At 36.9% G+C, this 23106-nt stretch overlaps 1 protein-coding gene across 1 annotated transcript; it reads left to right on the forward strand.

Moving 5' to 3' along the window:
• The first annotated feature begins 17730 nt into the window (after positions 1–17730).
• On the forward strand, positions 17731–19743 carry LOC126354679 (facilitated trehalose transporter Tret1-like). Its single transcript, XM_050004481.1, has one exon. It carries the CDS (start codon positions 18021–18023, stop codon positions 19485–19487), a length of 1467 nt encoding a protein of 488 aa, XP_049860438.1. The 5' UTR covers positions 17731–18020; the 3' UTR covers positions 19488–19743.
• Positions 19744–23106: the final 3363 nt, after the last annotated feature.

Consider the following 23106-nt stretch of genomic DNA (forward strand, 5'->3'; position numbering starts at 1 on the left):
ATAAGTAATAAACAGTATACAAAGTATTGTAGACAAATCCTACTTTATTTGCAGGACACAATTGCATCGTGGTTCAACCAGAGATTCGACACATACTCCACAGTCACATGTCCAAAGGAACAGACACTATGTCGACTACAGCCATCATGAAATACATGAAATGCCTCACAGTTGTGAATACAGACAAGCATCAGATTTATGATAGAAGGACAACAATGAAATTTTGTGCCAGAGTAGGACTTGAACCTGGATTTCCCACATTATGCAAGTGATCGCTTTAACCACTTTGGCTATGTTTGCACTACACATGGCCAGACCCAAACTTCCTTACGCCATTTGTTATGGCTCTTATTTTGATTTACCCCTAAAGTATATGTCATTTAGTAAGTTTTGGAATACTGTGTGGAGCAAAGATGAAATATAAACAGCCCAAAAAGAGGTGTGTGCAAAAGCAAAGATGAATATTTTTCTGTCTTATAACGTTTCCTTAAGCCTATATCAAATTTGTCACCCTTCAACTATCTGTCTTTTCTCGTCCTTGATCCTGGATGGATGTGTTCTGTGAGTGAGCTACATATATTTGTGTAAAAGTTTTGTATAATACATCTTCTGGAAAGGGAGGCCGTTTCTTTCGTTTCTAAAATATTCCTCCTGGATACTATATCTGCAAGCACATAAACATCAGTTTTCTAGAACAACAGCGACATCAATTGTGATTGTATTTTACTGAGTTGTTTATCTGGGTGATGGACAATGTTTCCTTTTCTTCAAGAAACAAGAGGTAAATATCATTATGTTAAAAGGAGAATTGATATACTAACCAGTTAGACTGTTTCAGCAATAATCGCAGTGAGAGACTGTGGAGGTGCAAACTTAGAAGTGTGAATTGTTTCTGGTGAAAATATTCACCAGCCTCACACCCCGAAATAATCAACATTATTCATACCTCACTTACATCGCCTGTCTCTTAATAACCACTACATGTTGTTCATCCATCATAAGCTGCACTCATATACATTATGTAATTCTCGTACAGTTGGTGGGAGGGGGGAGTACAGAGGAGAACATTTTAGTTGAAAGTCTGAAAGTCAGTGCTTGGTATCACAGGACAAATAGAGTTTATGTTGTTAAGAAGTATGATGCAATATTTCTTCAGACGTGCATCCATGTCCGAAGGAAGATTGCAACATACTTATCAACAACACAGAGCAATATCGTATTTATCCAACAATACCAGACAGTGACTTTCAGTTAACATGTCCCCACCCCTCTCCTGTACAGTAATTACATAAATTGCATGAGTGTAGGTTGTAACAGATGAACAACGATATCTAGAAGTTTCGGTCTGGGCATGTGTCATGCACAGACAGCCAATGGGGTGCCACCCAGGAGTGGAGTGGCCTGCAGTGTGGTAAACAGTTCTCCAAAAATATTTTATGAGGGATATCCGCCATACCTAGTATCTCATGGTCAACAAAAAGTTTCAAACCTACTTTCTCCAATGAAAGACACATGCAAAGAACTTCCTTACGTAATTCCTTTTTTGGGATGATGTCAAAGATGTACTTTACTCCTGATCTTTCTTACAGGAACACAATGATCCACTGCAGTACAATTCCAAATATATTCAGATCTTTGTTAATTTCTTAAAAAGCATATTCAAGGACCGCCCTCCCCCCCTGCAGCTGGGTAATACAAGGCAAGAGAAATTGATTTTAGTGGACACTGCTTTGAAACTCGAAATAGACAATTGAACAATTCTGAGAAGGCATATTCAAGCCCCAATGTGGGACCAGACAGATTTTATTTTTTGACTTTTTTTGGAGTGGTCATACCCTCACATTGGGTATCCTCAGTTTGGTTGCATTCTTTACTCACTTATAAAAATACAATTCTAGTGCACAGGATTCATTTTGCCTTGTAAATGGATTATGTACACTACTTTAGAATCATGTGAGTCCACTAACTTATAAAAAAGAAAAAGAAAACAATGAAGATAAACAAAATTAAAAATAAATTTGAAAGTGGTATTAGTGTTGCAACAGGAAAAATTTCCTTGTTTAAATTGTACAGTATATTTTTCACCTTTTCATCACTGTCATATTTTTGTAAATGTGATGGATGAAATTTTTTTAAGAAAAGAAAAAGTAGACAGCTGGAAAAAAGTGGTTAAGGCAACATTCACATAAAGATGGAAATCTGGGCTCATGTCCTGATCTGATACAAATTTTCATTGTCATCATTCCATTATGTAGCTGATGGCTGTGCTTATTCACAACTGTGAACACATTTCATGAAGTCACATTGTTTATGACATTATTTGCTAGATGTTGTTGTTGTTGTAGCCTTCGTGTCCAAAGAATGGTTTGATGCAGCTCTCCATGCTACTCTATCCTGTGCAAGCCTCTTCATCTCTGAGTAACTACTGCAACCTGTATCCCTCTGAATCTGTTTATTGTATGCATATTTTGGTCTCCATCTACAATTTTTACCCCACGATTCTCTTCTCCACGATTCTATTCAGTACCTCCTCATTAGTTATGTGATCTACCCACCTAATCTTCAGTATTCTTCTCTAGTGCCACATTTCTAAAGCTTTTGTTCTTTTCTTGTCTAAACTATATATCGTCCATGTCTCACTTCCATACATTGCTACACTCCATCACATACTTTCAGGAAGGACTGCCTGACACTTAAATCTATGCTCAATGTTAACAAATTTCTCTTCTTCAGAAAAGCTTTTCTTGCCATTGCCAGTCTACATTTTATACCCTCCCTTCTTTGACCATCATCAGTTGTTTTGCTTCCTAAAACGCAAAACTCATTTACTGCTTTCAGTGTCTTATTTCCTAATCAAATCCCCTCAGCATCACCTGCTTTAATTTGACTGCAATCCATTATCCTCGCTTTGCTTTTGTTGATGTTCATCTAACATCCTCCTTTGCAAGGTGCTCTCCATTCCGTTCAACTGTTCTTCCAAAACCTTTGCTGTCTCTGACAGAATTACAGTGTCATTGGCAAGCCTCAAAATTTTTATTTCTTCTCCCTGAACTTTATCTCCTACTCCAAATTTTTCTTTTATTTCATTTACAGCTTGCTCAATATACAGATTGAATAGCATCAGGGGTAGGCTACGACCCTATCTCTCTCCCTTCTCTACCATTGCTTCTCTTTCATGCCCCTTAACTCTTATAACTGCCACTGGTTTCTGTACGAATTGTAAATAGCCTTTCGTTCCTTTCTTTTCGCCCCTGAAGCCATTAGAATTTGAAAGAGAGTATTCCAATCAATATTGTAAAAAGTTTTCTGAGTTTACAATGGTACAAACGTAGGTTTGACTTTCCTTAACCTATCTTCTAAGGTAAGTCGTAGGGCCAGGGTTGCCTCGCATGTTCCTACGTTTCTCTAGAATCCAAAATGATCTTCCACAAGGTCAGCTTCTGCCAGTTTTTCCATTCTTCTGTAAAGTATTCATGTTAGTATTTTGCAGCTGTGACTTATTAAACTAATAATTTTCACATCTGTCAGCACTTGCTTTCTCTGGAATTGGGACTGTTATATTCTTACTGAAGTCTGAGGGTATTTTGCCTGCCTCATACATCTTTCTCACTAGATGGAAGAGTTTTTTGTCATAGCTCGTTCTCCCAGGGCAATCGGAAGCTCTAACGGAATCTTGTCCACTCCCAGGGCTTTGTTTCGACTTATGTCTTTCAATGCTTTACCAAATTCTTTATGCGGTATCGTACCTTCCTTCTCTTCTCCTCTACGTTCTCTTCTATTTTCATAACATTGCCCGCAAGTATATCCCCCTTGCATAGTCCCTCTATGTGCTCCTTCCACCTTCCTGCTTTCCCTTCTTTGCCTAGGACTGGTTTTCCATTTGAGCTCTTGATATTCATGCAGGTGATTCCCTTTTCTCCAAAAGCTTTCTTTAATTTTTCTGCAGGCAGTATCTATCTTACCCCTAGTGATATATGCTTTTACTCTTTACATTTGTCCTCTAGCCATTCATTCTTAACCAATTTCCACTTCCTGTGGATCTCATTTTTTAGATGTCTGTTTTCCCTTTCACCTCCTTCATTCATTGTTTTTTTTTAATATTTTCTCCTTGCCTCAATTAAATTCAGTATCTCTTGTGTCAGCCATGGATTTGTACTAGCTCTCGTCTTTTTACCTACTTGATTCTCTTGTGCCTTCGCTACTTCATCTCTCAAAGCTACCCATTCTTCTTCTACTGTATTCCTTCCCTCTGTTCTTATCGATCGTTTCCTAAAGCTCTCTCTGAAACTCTCTACAACGTCTAGTTCTTTCAGTTTATCCAGCTCCCACCACCTTAAATTCCTGACTTTTTGCAGTGTCTTCAGTTTTAACTTGCAGTTCACAACAAATAAACTGTGGTGAGAGTCACATCTTCCCTTGGAAATGCCTTCAATTTAAAATCTGGTTCCTAAATCTCTATCTGACCGTTATGTAGTCGACTGAAACCTTCTGGTATCTCCACGTCTCTTTCACACACACAACCTTCCCTCATGATTCTTAAACCAAGTGTTAGCAGAGGTTAAATTATGTTCTGTGCAAAATTCTACCATGTAGCTTCCACTTTCATTCCTTTTCCCCCAATCCATATTCCCCTACTACTCTTCCTTCGCTTCCTTTTCATACTGTTGTATTCCAGTTCCACTTGACTATTAAATTTTTGGCTCCTTTAACCATTTGAATAATTTCTTTTATCTCATCATACATTTCCTCAGTCTCCTCCTCCTCTGTGGATCAAATTGGCAAATAAAATTGTACTACTGTGGTGGGTGTGGGCTTCGTGGCTGTTGTGGCAACAATAAAGATTTCACTATGCTGTTCATAGTAGCTTATCCATGTTCCTATTTTTTTACTAATTATTAAACCTATTCCTGCATTACCCCATTTGATTTTCTACTTATAACAATGTATTCACTTTGCCAGAAGTCCTGTTCCTCATGCCACAGAGCTTCATTAATTCTCAATTTACCTAACTTTAACCTATCCATTTCCCTTTTTAAATTTTCTAACCTACCTGCTCGAATAAGGGATCTAACATTCCATGGTCTAGTCTGTGGAATGCCAGTTTTGTTTCTCCTAATAAAAGTGTCCTCCTAAGTAGTCCCCATAAGGAGATCTGAATGGGGAGCTATTTTACCTCTGGAAAATTTTACCCAAGAGGATGCTATCATCATTTAATCATACAGTAGATCTGCATGCTCTCAGAAAAACCTGTGGCTGTAGTTTCCCTGCTTTTAGGTGTTCGCAGTACCAGTACAGCAAGGCCATTTTGGTTGATGTTGCAAGGTCAGATCATTCAGTCATCCAGACTGTCACCCCTGCAACTACTGAAAAGATTGCTTCCCCTCTTCAGGGGGGCTACATACGAAAAAATGGATATAGTACAGAGGCTCTACGTATTTCGTTATAAACATTATTTGATGGGTTTGTATGTATTGTATATATTTCCCCTAGCAATAAAGATCAATGTTTTGAATTGTTGTTCCAGTTCCTATAGACTCACCATACAAAACTGATCAAGATCATATGTTATGAAGTTCGCTTATACTTAATAAACTTCATTGCTTTTAACCACTTAATTCCAATACTATACTTCAACTTTCTTTATCATGAGTGGTATCTGATAACCTCACTTTCACTGTTCAGTTCTGGGCTAAAAGAATTAACGTCATGTTGATGTTCATGTAATGTGAACCACAGGAGTGAAAGTTATACGGAAAGGCTGACAATAGCCGAGAAGTTCATGTACAGATCACTACAGCCGCTGTACGAGCCATGGAGCCATCTGATTGGCTTACTGGAGTCCATACAAGTGTTCAGTGAGAGCTATCCAGTTTGATCCAATGGCAGCTTATTCAGATGTGTCATTCTGCCCTGCAGTCTGTGATTTTGTTCGTTTTTATAGACTTCCTCATTCTATATCAACATAACGCAAATTATATTTTATTACATCTTTGTTATAATAGGATAGCACACTTGAAATTTCAAAAGCTTTACTGTAGAGCAGGTGAGAATTCCTGCTCAAAAAAAAGTCCGCAGTTGGTGTTAAGGAAAGTTATCTGATTTATAGTATTTTACTTATGTATAAATGAAATGTATTATCTTCTATCCCGAATTAAGCTGTGTGGTTTCCTTTCTTTTATTTAAATAAGACTGATGTGTTAACAGTTGTTCTAGTGTACATAAATATTCCACACAAGGAATTCATGTTGAAATACTCATGTAAATTCCCAGTCTGTTCATCTGTATATTATGTAGGTTCAATGGAGAAGGTTAACAACAGTTATTTCTACAGGTTTTCCAAACAACCTGAAGAGTTGCTTCTGAAGTGGAAAAGTGTTTGTGAGCTGCCACATGATGTGGACCATGCTTGTGTTTTGTTTGTGAGAATCATTTTTCTGAAGAAGATTTCATGAATGAAACTAGGCAAAGGTTAACCAGTGATCTATTTCTAAAACATCTGGCAAGTGTTTGTTATGTAGCTGCTAACATCAGAAGTGGATTGGATGAAATTTGTGTCAATGAATTAACCAGCAATAACTGTGCTGTGGCAAGTGTTCATTATACAGCTGCTAATATGAGAAGTGAAAATGGTATTAGTGAATTACGAAGCACTAGTGGTGCTGAACATTGTAATTCTTTGAGTGATATACTTCATCATATTTTCGTTCCCTCTCAAAACGAATCTGCAGATGCTTAGCTCAAACATCTTTCAATTAGGAAAGTGAAGTTTTGGGTATTAGAGTTTCAAAAGCAGACTACATCTCAGAAAATCGAAATACTTTAACAAAGCTATGAAAATTCATAAACACTCAGTTAAGGAACTCCCATCGATCAGCATATGCTAAGCGATGGAAGTCTGACGACAAGGTACTTGTAGTGTATTTGCAGTTAACTTTTCCCTACCTTCTGTGAGGCATCTGAGAACTCTGTTGTCTGGTGTACCTTTTGAATTAGGACTGAATCCTGCAGTGATGAATGTAACAAAGGCATAAGTTGAGGCAATGAGCAACAATGATAAATACTGTCCTTTTTCGTTTGTGAAATTTCTTTGGAAAGAGGTTAGCAACAAATCAGAAGATCTTAAGAGTTACGACGTTGAGGAAGGTCAGATATCTATACAGATCATGTTTTGGTATTCATGATCAGAGGGATAGGTAAAAGTTGGATGCTGGTTGTTGCCTATTACTTTACTCAGAACTCGGTTTCAAGTATTACTTTATAAGTTCTCATTACCTGTGTTATTAGGCAACTGCAAGAAATAGTAGTGGAGATAGTTTGTACAGTTTGTGACCAGAGTGCAACCGGTTTATTCATAGCATGAACAGCGTGAAAGTTCGACATGTTCCTCCGCAGAAAAGAGTTAATTTTGCCGTTCAAAAGAAGACTTGTACAAATTGTAAAGACGAATTCACGAAGTCAATGGAACGAGTGTCGAGCTTACAATTTATAATCAGTGCTCTGAAAGTGAATATCTCAAATTTTCAGCTTTGAAAAAGTGAGCCAAATACTCGACAAGTTCCACAAAGCATCGCGCCTGCTAGCGAAAAGTGGACTAAAGTCACTTACAAAAACATGCTTTCAACTGTAAACTGTTATATCTCAACGAGCTGTGTTGAACCACGTGGGAAGAAAAAGAACATCAGAAACAAAAAACGACAGAGTCGCTCTCAACCACAGGAAAAAACAATTCAACCATGAGTGTAGTCGCCGACAGTGAATCAAAGGCTAGTTCCTCAAGATGGATTATCGACTTATATGGACAAAAAACATATAAAATAAACCTATTTGCAGAGAGCCAAGGACGGAACACAGCAGCCGAATTTCAGGATAGAAGTAATCACAAAATAACTAGCATAGTGAAACCAAACACAAGATCTCAGGCAATGACTTCCATAAACCACGACTTGAAAGCAGCAACCACAAATAACGACGTTTTCGTATTCTTAGCAGGAACAAATGATGCAATAAAAAAAGAAACGAAATACCTAGTGATCTCACTCGAAAGAAGGCTACATGAGCTGAGAACTCAAATGTGATTGTCTTCTCCGTTCCACATCGACATGACATTCCAGTCTGGTCGTGTGTAAATAAAGATTTGCGAAGCGCAAATAAACAAATTCTAAATATATGCACGAGATTAAAAAATGTTACATTTGTGGACATTAGCTCCGTAGGAAGAAAATTTCACACATCCATGGCTTACATCTCAACAGACTAGGGAAAGACACAGTTATAACACAGATCCAAGAAGGCCATCCCTCTCAAGGACAAAAATATCGAATACTTGGGAGAATCAACCACGAAATGCCAGGTCAGTAAAACAATACATCGGCAGGTCACGAGTTATGTTTTTTTTAGGACAATAAAACCTTCCAGTAGTGCAACACCAGATGCAAGCGTATGTGTTTCAAATGTGCCTCAAACAGACTTCAGTCCACAGAACAATAATTTATCACTTTTGCATTATAATGTATAGGCTTTAGGAAACAAAACAGATGCCTTTGAATCATGTATCACAGGATTATCTGCACATATAGTAATAACTACAGAACACTGGACGAAAGTGGACAACATTCAATTAGAAGGCCACAACCTAGCTACATTCTACTGTATAACACATAATAAAGGTGGTAGTGTTGCCATCTACTCAAGAAAATGTCAGTTCATAACCACCACACAAAAAATGCTATGGGGGGAACAATTTCCGCATTGACAAACATTTCGAAATTTTTATTCTTAAACTCACATTTTACACTGTTCCTTGCTATGTCATAGGTGTAAATAGATCCCCCTATAGAAATTTTGATGCTTTTTTGAAATCACTTGGAGTTTTAAGTAAACTAATATCAGGTAGTAGAAGTGTGAATCTTCTCATACTGGGAGATCTGAACATCAGCACTTTACATGATGGCCAGAAAGCAAACATTTTACAGATTGTATCCTGTCTTATGGCCCTAAAGATCTTATTGGACTAGTATCCAACAGAATAGCTAGCACACATAGTAGTTCAATTCATCTATATCTACATCCATACTCCGCAAGCCACCTGACAGTGTGTGGCGGTGGGTATCTTGAGTACCACTGTCGGTTCTCCCACTTATTTTTCAGTCTCGTATTGTTCGTGGAAAGAAAGATTGTCTGTATGCCCCTGTGTGGGCTCTAATATCTCTGATCTTATCCTCATGGTCTCTTCGCGAAATATAAGTAGGAGGGCGCAATATACTGCTTGACTCCTCGGTGAAGGTATCTTCTCGAAACTTCAACAATAGCCTGTAACGAGCTACTGAGCGTCTCTCTTGCAGAGTCTTCCACTGGAGTTTATCTATCATCTCCGTAACGAATTCGCGATAACTAAATGATCCTGTAACGAAGCATGCTGCTCTCCCTTGGATCTACTCTATCTCTTCTATCAACCCTATCTGGTATGGATCCCACACCGGTGAGCAGTATTCAAGCAGTGGGCAAACAAGTCTACTATAACATACTTCCTTTGTGATTCCTGAGTTTCTCCCGGCGTATTTGATAGTCATAATATCCACGGGTGTACTGCCAGTCTACAGAGTCCAAGGGGCAGGTGCCCATTGGACACTGTAGACCAGCAGTACACCTGTGGATATTTTGATACTTCCTTTTTTTTTCGAACTGCATTTCCTTAGGATTCTTCCAATGAATCTTAATCTTACATCTGCTTTGACGGCGTTTAATTTTATATGCTCATTCCATTTTAAATCACTCCTAATTCACACTCCCAAACAATTTGTGGAATTAACTGTTTCCAGTTGCTCACATACTATATTGCAGCTAAATGATAAAGTATCTTTCTTTCTATGTATTCACAGCACATTACACTTGCCTACATTGAGATTCAATTGCCATCCTCTGCACCATGCGTCAATTCGTTGCAGATCCTCCTGCATTTCAGTACAATTTTCCATTGTTACAACCTCCCAATATACTACGGCATCATCAGCAAAAAGCCTCAGTGAACTTCCGATGTTATCCACGAGGTCATTTATATATATTGTGATTAGCAACGGTCCTACGACACTCCCCTGCGGCACACCTGAAATCACTTTTACTTCGGAAGACTTCTCTCCATTGAGAATGACATGTGGCCTTCTGTCATCCAAGAACTCTTCAATCCAATCACACAATTTGTCTGACAGCCCATATGCTCTTACTTTGTTCACTAAACGACTGTGGGGAACTGTATCAAACGCCTTACGGAAGTCAAGAAAAATGGCATCTACCTGGGAACCCTTGTCTATGGCCCTCTAAGTCTCGTGGACAAATAGCGCGAGGTGGGTTTCACACAATCGTCTTTTTCGAAACCCATGCTGATTCCTACAGAGTAGTTTTGTAGTCTCCAGAAAAGTCATTATACTCGACTATAATACGTGTTCCAAAATTCTATAACTGATCAACGTTAGAGACATAGGTCTATAGTTCTGCACATCTGTTCGATGTCTCTTCTTGTAAGCGGGGATGACCTGTGACCTTTACCAATCTTTTGGAACGCTACACTCTTCTAGAGACCTACCGTACACCGCTGCAAGAAGGAGGGCAAGTTCCTTTGCGTACTCTGTGTAAAATCGAATTGGTATTCCATCAGGTCCAGCGGCCTTTCCTCTTTTGAGCGATTTTAATTGTTTTTCTATCCTTGTGTCATCTATTTTGGTATCTACCATTTTGTCATTTGTGCGACAATCTAGAAAAGGAACTACAGTGCAGTCTTCCTCTGTGAAACAGTTTTGGAAAAAGTAATTTAGTATCTCGGCCTTTAGTCTGTCATCTTTTGTTTCACTACAATTTTGGTCATAGAGTGCCTGGACATTTTGTTTCGATCCACCTACCACTTTGACATAGGACCAAAATTTCTTAGGATTTTCTGCCAAGTCAGTACATAGAACTTTACTTTCGAATTCATTGAACGCCTCTTACATAGCCTTCCTCACACTACATTTCGCTTCGTGTAATTTTTGTTTGTCTGCAAGGCTTTGGCTATGTTTATGTTTGCTGTGAAGTTCCCTTTGCTTCTGTAGCAGTTTTCTAACTCAATTATTGTACCACGGTGGCTCTTTTCAATCTCTTACGATCTTGCTTGGCACATACTCATCTAATGGATATTGTATGATGGTTTAGCACTTTGTCCACTGTCCTCAACACTATCTGTACTTGAGATAAAATTTTTGTGTTGAGCTGTCAAGTACTCTGAAATCTGCTTTTTGTCACTTTTGCTAAACAGAAAAATCTTCCTACCTTTTTTAATATTTCTATTTATGGCTGAAATAATCGATGCAGTAACCACTTTATGATCGCTGATTCCATGTTCTACATTAACTGAATTGAGCATGTTACCACAAATTATGACCACATCATCTCAACAGACCTAATAAATAGGCACCTCTCATATCATTTCGGTCAAACACTAGTGCTAGAATGTAATACCAAATTCAAACGAAGAAAAATGTACAAGCACAGCCGAATACTGTCTGCAAACAACAATGCTACACTACGACATAGTTTAAGCCAGGAAATATTGGAATCGTTTATGACTACCACCAGGGACAACAATAAACAACAATAAACAGAACATGTTCACATAAATTCTGGCTGAGCAGTTAAATAGAGTCATGCCATTGAAGAAAGTGAGTATCCAGAAAAATCAACTTTCAAAATCAAAACCTGCGCCATTAGATTTCAAAACAAAAAATCTGAAAGAAATAATGGAAAACATGTATAGATTATACAGACTAACTAACTCAGAGTTACATAATGAGCTCTACAAGCACTAAAAATAAAAGTACCTCAAAGAAGTCAGGAAATTAGAATCAGAAAGAATCAGCCAACAGATAAGAGGTTCAAATAATTTTTCATAGACTTGCTGGTCAAATGAAAAAAAATATCAGAAACAATGACAGAAAAACTAAAATTAATAATGTACAATTAACTGTGAATAATGATTATATCTCTGATCCATTTCTAGTCAGCAATATTTTTAGTAATTACTTCGTAGATATAGTCGAAAATGATGCCTCTTTGAAACACGATATACAGTATACACTTGAGTCCACTAACAAACAGAACTGCAGTACACTACCCACAGTGAGCATGTGTGACAATCTGCAGTTTATTGACAGCCTCAGAAACCAAAAAAATTAGCAAGATTAGATGAAGTTTCTCCATATCTATTGAAGAAATGCAAACATGAACTAATGAAACCTCTATTTCATCTATAAACTGTGTTCTCAAAGATGGTATGTTCTCTAGCAGTATTTAAACCAATACACAAAAAGGGGGAAATAAAGGTTGTACAGATCTACAGACCCATTGCCCTAACCTCGACTTTCAGCAGACTGATAGAGAAAATAAGATTTAAAAATCCTGTAATATAACAACAATGCTGATGATTTCCAGCATGGTTTCAGAAGAGGTGAAAGTATCACGTCAGCAGCAGTACAATTTGTCCATCATGTACTTGAAAAAATACATGAAAAATCGCAAGCAGCAGGAGTATTCCTGGACCTTTTAAAGTCTTTTGATAGATTACATCATGACATGCTCTTATCAAAAATTGCGAAGAGTGGCGTCACTGGAAAACCCATGCAATTGCTAGAAACATATTTAAAGAGTAGACAGCAGTGCACAAAGACTATATACTCTAATGGAGAAATACTGGAGAGGAAAATGTCAAATATAAGGGACATACACTTTGGTATTCCTCAGGGCTCCATTTTACGTCCAGTCCTATTCATATGCTGTGTAAATTATTTCCCAAATTCTCTTGACAATAAGCAGTTGATCACTATGTATGCAAAAGATAGATCTGGTGTCTGCTATGCAGTGATGCGCAGTCTAGTTGAAGAGATACCTAAGTTAATTGAAAAAGTAAGAGCTCACTTTAAAAGAGAGAATTCAAAAGCAAATATAGAAAAAGCTAATAGTATTCATTTTAAAACAAGTGGTCCAAACAGACGAAATACTCTGATTCATGAAATTCTACCAAAAACCTGTACAGATTGCTAAGTCTTCGGTTTAGGCATAGATGATTGACTTCTATGCAAGCAGTGAGCTCATTATGTCTGTAAAAGAAATACATCCAGTGTATATGTATTAAGAAGGTTATCACCATATTTTAATACTGAAACCCTAAAGACTGTACATTATGGATTAGTGCACCATTTCTTGTCTTGTGGAATAGTACTGTGGATGGGACATGCCACACTAATATGAAAAGAGTTTTCATACTGCAGAAGCAAACCTTGAGGATCATAGCGAAAGTAAAACCAGGAATGTCTTGCAAACTTCTATTCATTATCCACAATATTCTCACAATTTATGTGTGTACTGTGTGTACTGGAAACCATAAAGCTAGTGAAAAAAGACATTAAGATCACAAAAAACATGGATATTCACAACTATGAAACAAAGCATAGAAAAGCTTTCATATGGTTAACATAAGTAACTTTAACAGCGAAAAGCTCCTATTGCAAAGGAGTAGTTTTAACAATTTATTACCAAATGAAGTTAAGGTATTGATGGGAGATACTTTTCAAATGCGAGTAAGCAGTGGCTTATTCAAAAATGCCCTTATAACTTAAATTTATCATGAATTATAATGTAATAAGAAGAAGAAACCAGAGAGCAGTGAGGAACATTGCAGTGTGAAATCAACTGAACCCAATCCAATTCCTTTTTAGTTAGTTTTGAGCCTTTTGTAGTGATTTATGATGTCCTCCACCTATTGAAGAACACTATAAATCCTCTACTATGGACTAAAATACAATTTGGGTTTAAAAAGAGGCCAGTTTTAAATTTATTCTGAAGGCTTTTCTTCTAGATAAGCAGAAGATATTAAACTTTGCCAAAATTGCAAAGGACCTATTTTGACTTTAGGGATTTGTTTTTCTAAAATGAAACTTAAGGTACCTGCAGCCCAGCGCAGTCACACTGTTGCTGCAGTCATTGAGATGCATGCAGCCTTCAATATTTAACTTGCAGAGGCAATGTACACTGCAGAATTTATTGAAATGATTGATTGCCTGTTTTATTCACTAAATAGCTCCCATTATTATCCACAAGATGGCAAATCGTATAAGTATGTCATCTCTTCAGAGTCACCACACACTGAAATGTGGTACAGTGTATTAAAGGAAATGTAAAAAGCAAAGTGTTTGAGCTCGGAAAAGGGAGAGATAGGACAAAAATGTTCAGTTTCGTAAGTGGGTGACAAACTACTGTAAGATCACTGATATTGATTTCGAACAGGTGTAAAAAAATTGCTTTCAATTTTTAAAGCTTGAGGGTCTTCAGTCAAGAGCAACTGGAGAATGTTTTCTGATTGTGTGAAGCAACATAATGTTCCAAACACCAACCCCACCTACTTTCAGTTCAAAGCAGCACTGAAAACAGTTGTAACCTCATAAATTCATTAGGAAGTTGTGATGATGACAGATGAACACCATTAAGCAATTTCAGGTACTTTTTGGAATCTCATAATGACTGCTTTCTTGACTCCAAAAAAGGTGACTGCATAGTCGATGAAAATGCTTTATACAGTGTCCTTGCCAATAATACAGTTGGTGGTGGTGACAGTGGTTGTGAAGAGGCTGATGTAAGGAACAACAGGCAAGCACTGATATGCATAGACAATTAGTGTGAAACACCTGAAACCAACTGTTAAGACTGTAAAACGATTCTGTTTTCACCAACACCTACAGAGGATTATCTATTTAAAAGTTTCTGGGAATTTGATATCTTAAGCACACAATTATTATATGCAAATGACAGTCTAATGTCCTTTGTTCACACTCAGTTGTGTGCCTTTCAGATAAATTTGGGAACAGGAAGATAAATTCCATTCACCTTTTAGATTTCCAGAAAGGATACCATCATCTAAATCCAACTTCTCTTAACAGTACATATTAAGAAAATGTGTACCCATTTTGATCACAAATATGTCAGAGATTTCAAACACACCATCTGTAATGAAAGATTGAATGTGGTTAAGGAGGAACTGAATAACATGTTTAAGGCTGTTTGGCAGTTCAGAGGTAAATTTTAGTATGTGCTTCAAAAATAAAAATATAGTAGCTAATTTTTGTTTACAGTTAATTGCTTTTATACCCATTTCCTACCTATGAAACCTTTTTCTTAATCTTGATGCTTTGACTGCTTTTGTGTTGAAGCATGTGCACCTCTATTAAGATTTAGTAATATTTTAAAAGAAGTCAATGGTTAGTGATACAACTTTCCTGAAATAGACCTACAGTTGTGACAAATTTTAGGTAACAAATAGGCCTACAAGCTTTGTCCATTTGTGCTGATGACTTGGCAGCTAAGAATGCAATAGATGGTACAATTTGTTTCATGGTAGTGTATTAATTCTAATCATCAAAATGAAAGTAATTTTAAGGGTAATATGGCTGTGGATACATCCTGATTTGTTTCTTAATTACTGCTATGATGAAGGTCAATTCGTAAAACAGTGCACCAGCAGGTGGTCACATGTAAAAATCAGCTTTTTATACCACATTTACGATTGTACAACTCGGTGACAAATGCTCAGTAAGTTAATATCACAATAGGTATGTGGAAGAGAATAGTCAAGAATAGGAACATAATTGTTTGTCTCCTAATAGGCTTATCGCTTACAATTCAATTGTGTTAATTCACTTACATGTGTGTCTCAAGGAAAATGTAATAATGTAGCTTGCACATGCAAGAAGGAATGTGTTTTACGTCCCAACGACTGAATTTGCATAAGACAAGAAAAATGTAAAGGTAGCATAAAGAAATCAAAATTTTCTATTTGTAAATTAATGAATTATTCCAATTCCTCCACCAATGCTGAAATGCACTCCCATTCACTTTTGTGAGTTTTTTCTGCACCTTTGTACAATCAGAGTGGAATATACTTAAAAATACAGTTTGTATTGTGATAAATATGAATTAAAATCACTTCTGTATTGGAGTATGTCATAGCTCTGTTTAAGTTCTTTTAATCTGATACTAATCAAAAACATAACTTCAGAAATTCGGAAGACATGTATTAGTAAAATTAAAAGTATAAAAACAATTACTATATATGGTACGGCGGACGCAATCCGCGATGTTTCCTTTTCTTTAATGCATCTCCATATCACTTGGGGCTCTACTATCGCTCCGTGTTTCCCTCTTTTAGCACAGGACTTGCGCTTCCCATTTATTGTTATTCTGCAGTGTGACTACCACTAGTGAACACTCCACTATTTATCAGTGAGCTCCACTAACGTTCTGTCAAGCTGAAGCATAGTGTGAATAGGCCTTGAGTGGTCGATGTGCCTTCATTTATAAATATGTCATGAGAGGTACTATGGCTGCACTCCTTTCAAAGATATACTTCGGATTCCTCAAAGATAACAATAGATGTCTCAGTTATCAACATATCGTTGTGACTGTAGTAGCCATTCTAGCAAAAAATTAAATTAGAAGCTCTTTATATGTTCTACCGGTTCATACATTGTAATTATGAAAACTATTGCTTTTTTAAGTGAGAAACTGCCCACTTCATACTCGTTAGTTATATAGTGGTACATAGAACGAAAAGTACTTAAGAAGCTCCTCCAATGCAAAATAATTGTGCCAGTCGTGTGAAGTATATTCTAATTCGATTGAAAAATTACAATTCAGTGGCAGTAAAGTAAACTTCTTCCATTATTCTTGAAAGTAACTGAAACGATGAGAAAAATCACTAGCAGGACTACGGCTTTACGAGTACCAGAACATATTTCGTCTGCATATGTGCTTTATCTGAAGGTGCTGTTGTTTGAAAACGAGTCTCCTAAACCAACAGCTGGTAAAGTTTCTTTATACTTACTAGTGACAGTGAGACTAAGTCATCTTTTAACTCCTTCTCCTTTTTGTCTTTTTTGTTCTGACAATGAGTACTACTGTAGTATGTTTTACTACATAATCAACGTGCTTTCAACATTTATTCACATTTCCGTAGATTATTGACATTGACAAAACTCAGCAACGTGAAGGTGAATAATAAAATTTTCGTTAATGGCAGTACACGAACAAGAATCATTATTTTTGCAACTCAAACTCTTCAGCCAGTAGAAAAGATGTTATCCAGTACACTACAATAAGGTTGTACAACTGCCCTTTCTCCTATGCATAACACTCTTGAAACATTTAAATGCCCGTAACTCATTATTTGACATTTTATATAACTAAATTTATCTTACTAGGAGACAATCAATGTGGACATAAGTTACAATGCGGTTATAATATAAAACACTCCAAAAAAAAGAGCTTGATGGGATCTAATATGGCCTCGCCCAAGTACTATGGCCAAAGAGTATCTTGCATCCATAGTATCTCTCGTAACATATTTGTATATTTAGCATGAAGCTTATTCTACCTCAAAGATATAAAGGCACGTGAGTGTTACGATAAGAATACTGTAATTTCCCTTGTCAGCAAGTGATGCACCCTCAAAACATTCTTCCCGAGAATCCTTGGCAAACGTAGATGTAGCAGTAAAGCGGTAGATGTATTAGTGCATGTTCTTGTGTGATACTGTTCAAGTCTGTAGCCAGTGGGAATCAAAGGTACCGGATAAATTCTGGTGAATGTCGATAGGTTTGATCTCTACTGTCGATAACACCGGTCGATAGTGAATGTGTCGCAGATGTTGACGTTCCAGTGGTGTGATGTGTCTTCGACTTGTTAATATTTTGTGCATTGCTTATAGCGGCGTGTAACAGGTGGTAACTGTCAGTGAGGCAGTATGGTATGGGGAGTGCGAGTTCATGTACGTACAGTTTCCGTAAGCGTTGTGGGATATGCGTATCCCTTCCTCCGTTGGAAATTGAAATTCATCCCAATGTTTAGCATCAAGTGAAGTGGTATGTTATTACCAGTTCGGACGTTACCGAAACAGCCTGTAAACGCTGACCGTTTCTGTAAAATTATTTGTGTTACTACCTCATAAAATGGAGGTGAATTATGATCAGGATGTTGTATCAAAATCCACCAACAGAACAGAAGAAGAGACTACAGGCATAACATCGAGCAACGGAGAACTTTTAATAAGCCGTAGATCCCGAAAATGTAAGCAGTATTTAGCTGCGTTTATCGTCACCGTTGGTGCATTTGCCGTTGGGAATGTTGTGGCCTGGTCAGCACCAGCAAGCAGAGAACTTCAATTGAAATTTAAATTTACATTGTCTCAAGTATCGTGGATCAGCTCCTTTATGGTACTTGGGAGTGGAGCATCCGTTATGCCTACTGGGTACTTAGTTGATAAATTTGGACGGAAATCTGTAATGCTGGCGTTGACAATCCCATTTGTTGGAGGTTGGGCTTTAATTGCCTGGGCAAATACATGGGCGCTGTTTTGTGCTGGCCGTTTCATCACGGGCATGGCTTGTGGAGCATATGCAATATCAGCACCTATATATATTTGTGAAATAGCAGAGACTGGAATAAGGGAAATGCTTGGAACGTGCTTCCAGCTAATGATAAATGTTGGAGTTGTTTTTGCGTATGTATTAGGCAGAGAATTGGATATATTCTGGTCGTCAATAGTATGTGGTGTTGTACCAATAATATACGGTATTATGTTTGCTTTTATGCCAGAAACACCAGTGTATTATATGCATAAGGGAATGGAAAATGAAGCGAAAACATCTCTTTTCTGGCTTCAAGGACCTGATTGTGATGTGGAGGAAGAATTGTTACAGATAGGAAGAAATTGTGACGATAACGATGGAGCAACCAAAGATGCCCAGAGCTCCAGAACTGCTAAGGTAGCATTTTTTATTGCATTTGGTCTAATGTCGTTTCAGCAGCTCTGCGGTATTAATGCTGTGATATTCTACACAACAGACATATTTCACTTTGTTGGGAGCAGTATTGAGCCAAGTATATGTACAATAATTGTTGGAGCAATACAGGTAATTGCATCTCTGTGCACATCGTTACTTGTTGGTGTTCTGGGTTGCCGTATTTTGCTACTTATTTCCAGTTTTGTCATGTTTATATGTATGTATTTACTGGGATTATTTTTTTACCTCCAAGGGAAATATGGAATGTCATACATCATAGATATTGAATGGTTGCCACTTGTGAGTATTTGTCTGTATGTTGCAGTATATTCATTTGGTTTTGGCCCTGTACCTTGTATAATGATGAGTGTCTTGTTTCCAAGACATATTAAAGGTTTCGCTAGCTCTGTGACATGTTTCATAAGTACTATTTTAGGTTTTGTTATTGCCAAATTCTTTTCTGACCTGATAGAAAATGTTGGTATTGCCTCAACATTTTGGCTGTTCTCAGTTCTCACAGCAATTGGTAGTGTGTTTGTGTTTTTTGTTGTTCCTGAGACCAGAGGAAAGTCATTAGAGGTGTTGCAAAGGGAACTTGCTGGTGAGGACTCTCGTGATGCATTAAGGTCTTAATTTTATACTCAGACTTAAATTATTTTTCTTTCTGTTCCATTGCCTATGGTAACAGGTCATGAGATTATTTTTATGGTTTGCATGTTTCACATTGTAAAGATGTATGGGTTTGATGCTACTTCCTACATAATTGTAGCATTGTGTGAACTTAAACTAGTAGATATCTTTGTACGATATTGAAGATGTCAGTATTCATAAAATGTGAGCAGATATCACTACTTACAGAAATATTTTTAATAAATTTTAAAAAAATCAATTGTATCTTATCTTTGACATGTTTCTTTTGCCCTTAGATTTCATTCCTCTACACATAATTTGGCTGAATGCATAGGCTCCATTTGTTTTCAAATATTTTTGTGTGTACATGCATTCTTAACTTGGAATTGTGACTTGAAAATGCCTTATATTATATTTTGTTGCCATGATTCAATCTTTCAAGCTAGTGCATGCTACATACCTAAGAAGTGAATTTACATTTTTTTTGTGTAATATACTGGTAAACTGGTGATGCTAATATTTACTATAGCAATCAAATGGGAAAATAACCTGAGCTGCAACAGTTAAGTGTTCATTATTAGTATACACATGTGTGAATGTGGGTAGATGTCATCAGAATATGCAATAGTAATTGTGTTGCACAACATTCAGATCCCTTAAAGTTGTGGTTCCTGTATATCTATGGACTAGCTATGCCAGGGAGGCAAAAAGATTTTGGTTCTGTTCAGCTTCGATTTGAAATCAGATTAGCCTCTGGTGTTCAAATAGTCTGAATGTTAATATTATACATTTGACGCATAATATATCTGAATTTCTGTTCTGAAGCCATTACATTTTATGTTTTTCAAAAGAGTCTCAAAATGTGTAACCCTTCAGTTATATCTTGTAAGGTTACAACCATGAGTAAGTCAATCACTACTGTAAATAATGTGGTTAGTTGGTATAGTTGTATCAACAGCTCTTCTATAGTTGTTCCTTCGAATATTTGGCAATAGTTTTTGGTGATAGGTACTGTACTCAAATGCTATGCTTCACTTTTGAGTCTAAATGTGTTTCTGTAGCATTGTATGGCCCAAAAATGTTAGCAATGTGATGCTGTTCCTGCCTTCTCTTAAAGGTGGTTATAGACATACATATTCTAATAACACTTCCCCTCCCATCAGCTAAACAGATCTTGAAGTTACACAATCAACTTCCTGTTTCAAGCAGAGGTGAGCATGGTCCACCATAATGCTGATGCAGCCAGGCATATATTATTAGACCAGATTAGAAGGAAACCTGTTCTCTATATGTGTATAGTGTGCCCATCTGTGCTGTTGAAACTTAATTTCCAGTAACGGTCAAATTTTTAAATATGCTTTCACTGTGTAGGATCTAGATTGCTGCTTTCATTTCAATATAAGCTTAAGCTGATGCAGTAGCCGTGAAGAAGAGGATGTAATGCAGGTTGCATGATGTAAACACCCTAATCTGTTTAACAAGTACTTTATATCCATTACTGATAGAATGGGTTTGTCAGGATCAGTAAATAATGCCCTTGAATATCTGAAACTAGCCTTTACAAATAGCTTTAGGAACGTGAATATGTAACTCACATCACCAAAAGAAATAACTTCCATAATAAAATCTTTAAAAACAAAGCATTCTAGTGGTTACGATAAAATATCAACAAAGTTAATTAAGGCATGTTCTTGTGAGTTTAGTACAATTCTAAGTTACTTGTGTAACCAGTCAATTATAACTGGGACATTTCCTGACTGGCTGAAATATGCAGATGTTAAGCCTCTATTCAAGAAAGGGGATAAAGAGATGCCATCAAACTACAGACCGATTTCACTTTTGCCAGCGTTCTCAAAAATTTTAGAAAAAGTAATCTACAGGCAGCTTCTCAACCATCTGACCACAAATAACATATTATCAAGAACACAGTTTGAATTTCTGAAGGGTTCTGATATCAAAAAGGCTATTTACATCTACAGTGAAAATGTACTTAATTCATTAAATAACAAGTTACAAGCAGCAGGTATTTTGTGATTTGTCAAAGGCAGTTGATTGTGTAAACCACAACATCCTTTAAAATAAATTAGAATTCTATGGTGTCACAGGCAGTGCTGTAAAATGGTTAGTCATACCTCGCTAACAGGAAACAAAGGGTGTCAGTGCAAGGGACTAATGAATTAAGTCATCAGAATGGGAAGAAATTACGTGTGGTGTCCCACAAGGATCCATCTTAAGGCCATTGCTTTTTCTTGTGTACATTAATGCTCTCTCATCAGTTACACTGCTAGAAGCATAGTTAATTTTGTTTGCAGATGACACAAGTATTGCAATAAATAGTATGTCGAGTGTAGTTCTAGAAAGATCTGCTAATTATATTTTCATGGATATTAATAAATGGTTTAAAGCCAACTCACTGACATTAAACTTCGAAAAGACTCACTATATGCAATTCAGAACCTGTAAGAGCTTTCCACCCAGCATATGCATAAAGTACGAAGAAGAGCAGATAGAAGAGGTTGACAGTCTTAAATTCCTGGGATTACAACTTGATAATAAATTCAGTTGGGAGGAGCACACCACAGAATGCAGAAACGCCTAAACAAATCTGTATTTGCAATTAGTGTTTGCAGACATAGGCGACATAAGTGAAAAAGCTTGCATACTTTGCCTACTTTCATTCCATAATGTCATATGGTATAATATTTTGGGGTAACTCTTCAAGTCAAACAAAAGTTTTCAGAGTCCAAAAGCGTGTAATACGTATTATTTGTGGAGTAAACTCACGGACGTCTTGTAGAAACCTCTTCAAAGAACTGGGTATACTAACTACTGCCTCTCAGTATATTTACTCCTTAATGAAATTTGTCCTAAATAATATATCTCTTTTTTTCCAACAAACAGCTCAGTTCATACATAGAATACCAGGAACAAAAATGATCTGCACAAGGACTTAAAAGCACTTACTTTAGTTCAAAAAGGGGTCCACTACTCAGGAACACACATCTTCAATAATTTGCCAGCAAACATAAAAAAATTAGTTACAAATAGAGATCAGTTTAAAAGGAGCCTGAAAGACTTACTAGTAGCCAACTCCTTCTAATCCATTGACGAATTTTTTAATAGAAACAAATGTGTTGTATATATTTATACTATTAGTATTGTTATTTCAGCTTAAAAAAATAAAAAAAAAGGTGACATGTTCCACATCTGCGAGGATCTCCTCAACACGGATCTATGGAACGAAAACTAATCTAATCTAGCCCTGTTGTCAGCAGATAAAGGCAGGGGAGGATGGATAGTTGCCAGAAGGTGCCATTGGCAGTTGGAGGGGGAAAAAAATATGGCTGAAAGAAAACATGCAATACTCTAAGAAAGGGAAAAGTTACTTCATCCCAAGACATATAGTGTACGGTGTACTGTCTGCACTTTAAATCCAGACGACATGTTAGTAGAGCTAATGACACTTTTATTTCAATAAATCACATTTTAAGAAATAATAAATCGATACCCATTGTGCTCTTTGTAATTTAGCTGAAGTCTGCTGCATTTTAAAATTTTCTTTAAATTTCATCCATTTTTACTGGCATACATCCTAAGTTGGTTTTAATTGAATACCTCCTTT

This window comes from Schistocerca gregaria, chromosome 3 (genome assembly GCF_023897955.1).
Source record: "Schistocerca gregaria isolate iqSchGreg1 chromosome 3, iqSchGreg1.2, whole genome shotgun sequence".
Lineage (NCBI taxonomy): Eukaryota > Metazoa > Arthropoda > Insecta > Orthoptera > Acrididae > Schistocerca > Schistocerca gregaria.

Bases quoted from the DNA above. Each gene is read 5' to 3' on its own strand.
- LOC126354679 (XM_050004481.1), top strand. From the start codon at position 18,021: ATGGAGGTGAATTATGATCAGGATGTTGTATCAAAATCCACCAACAGA.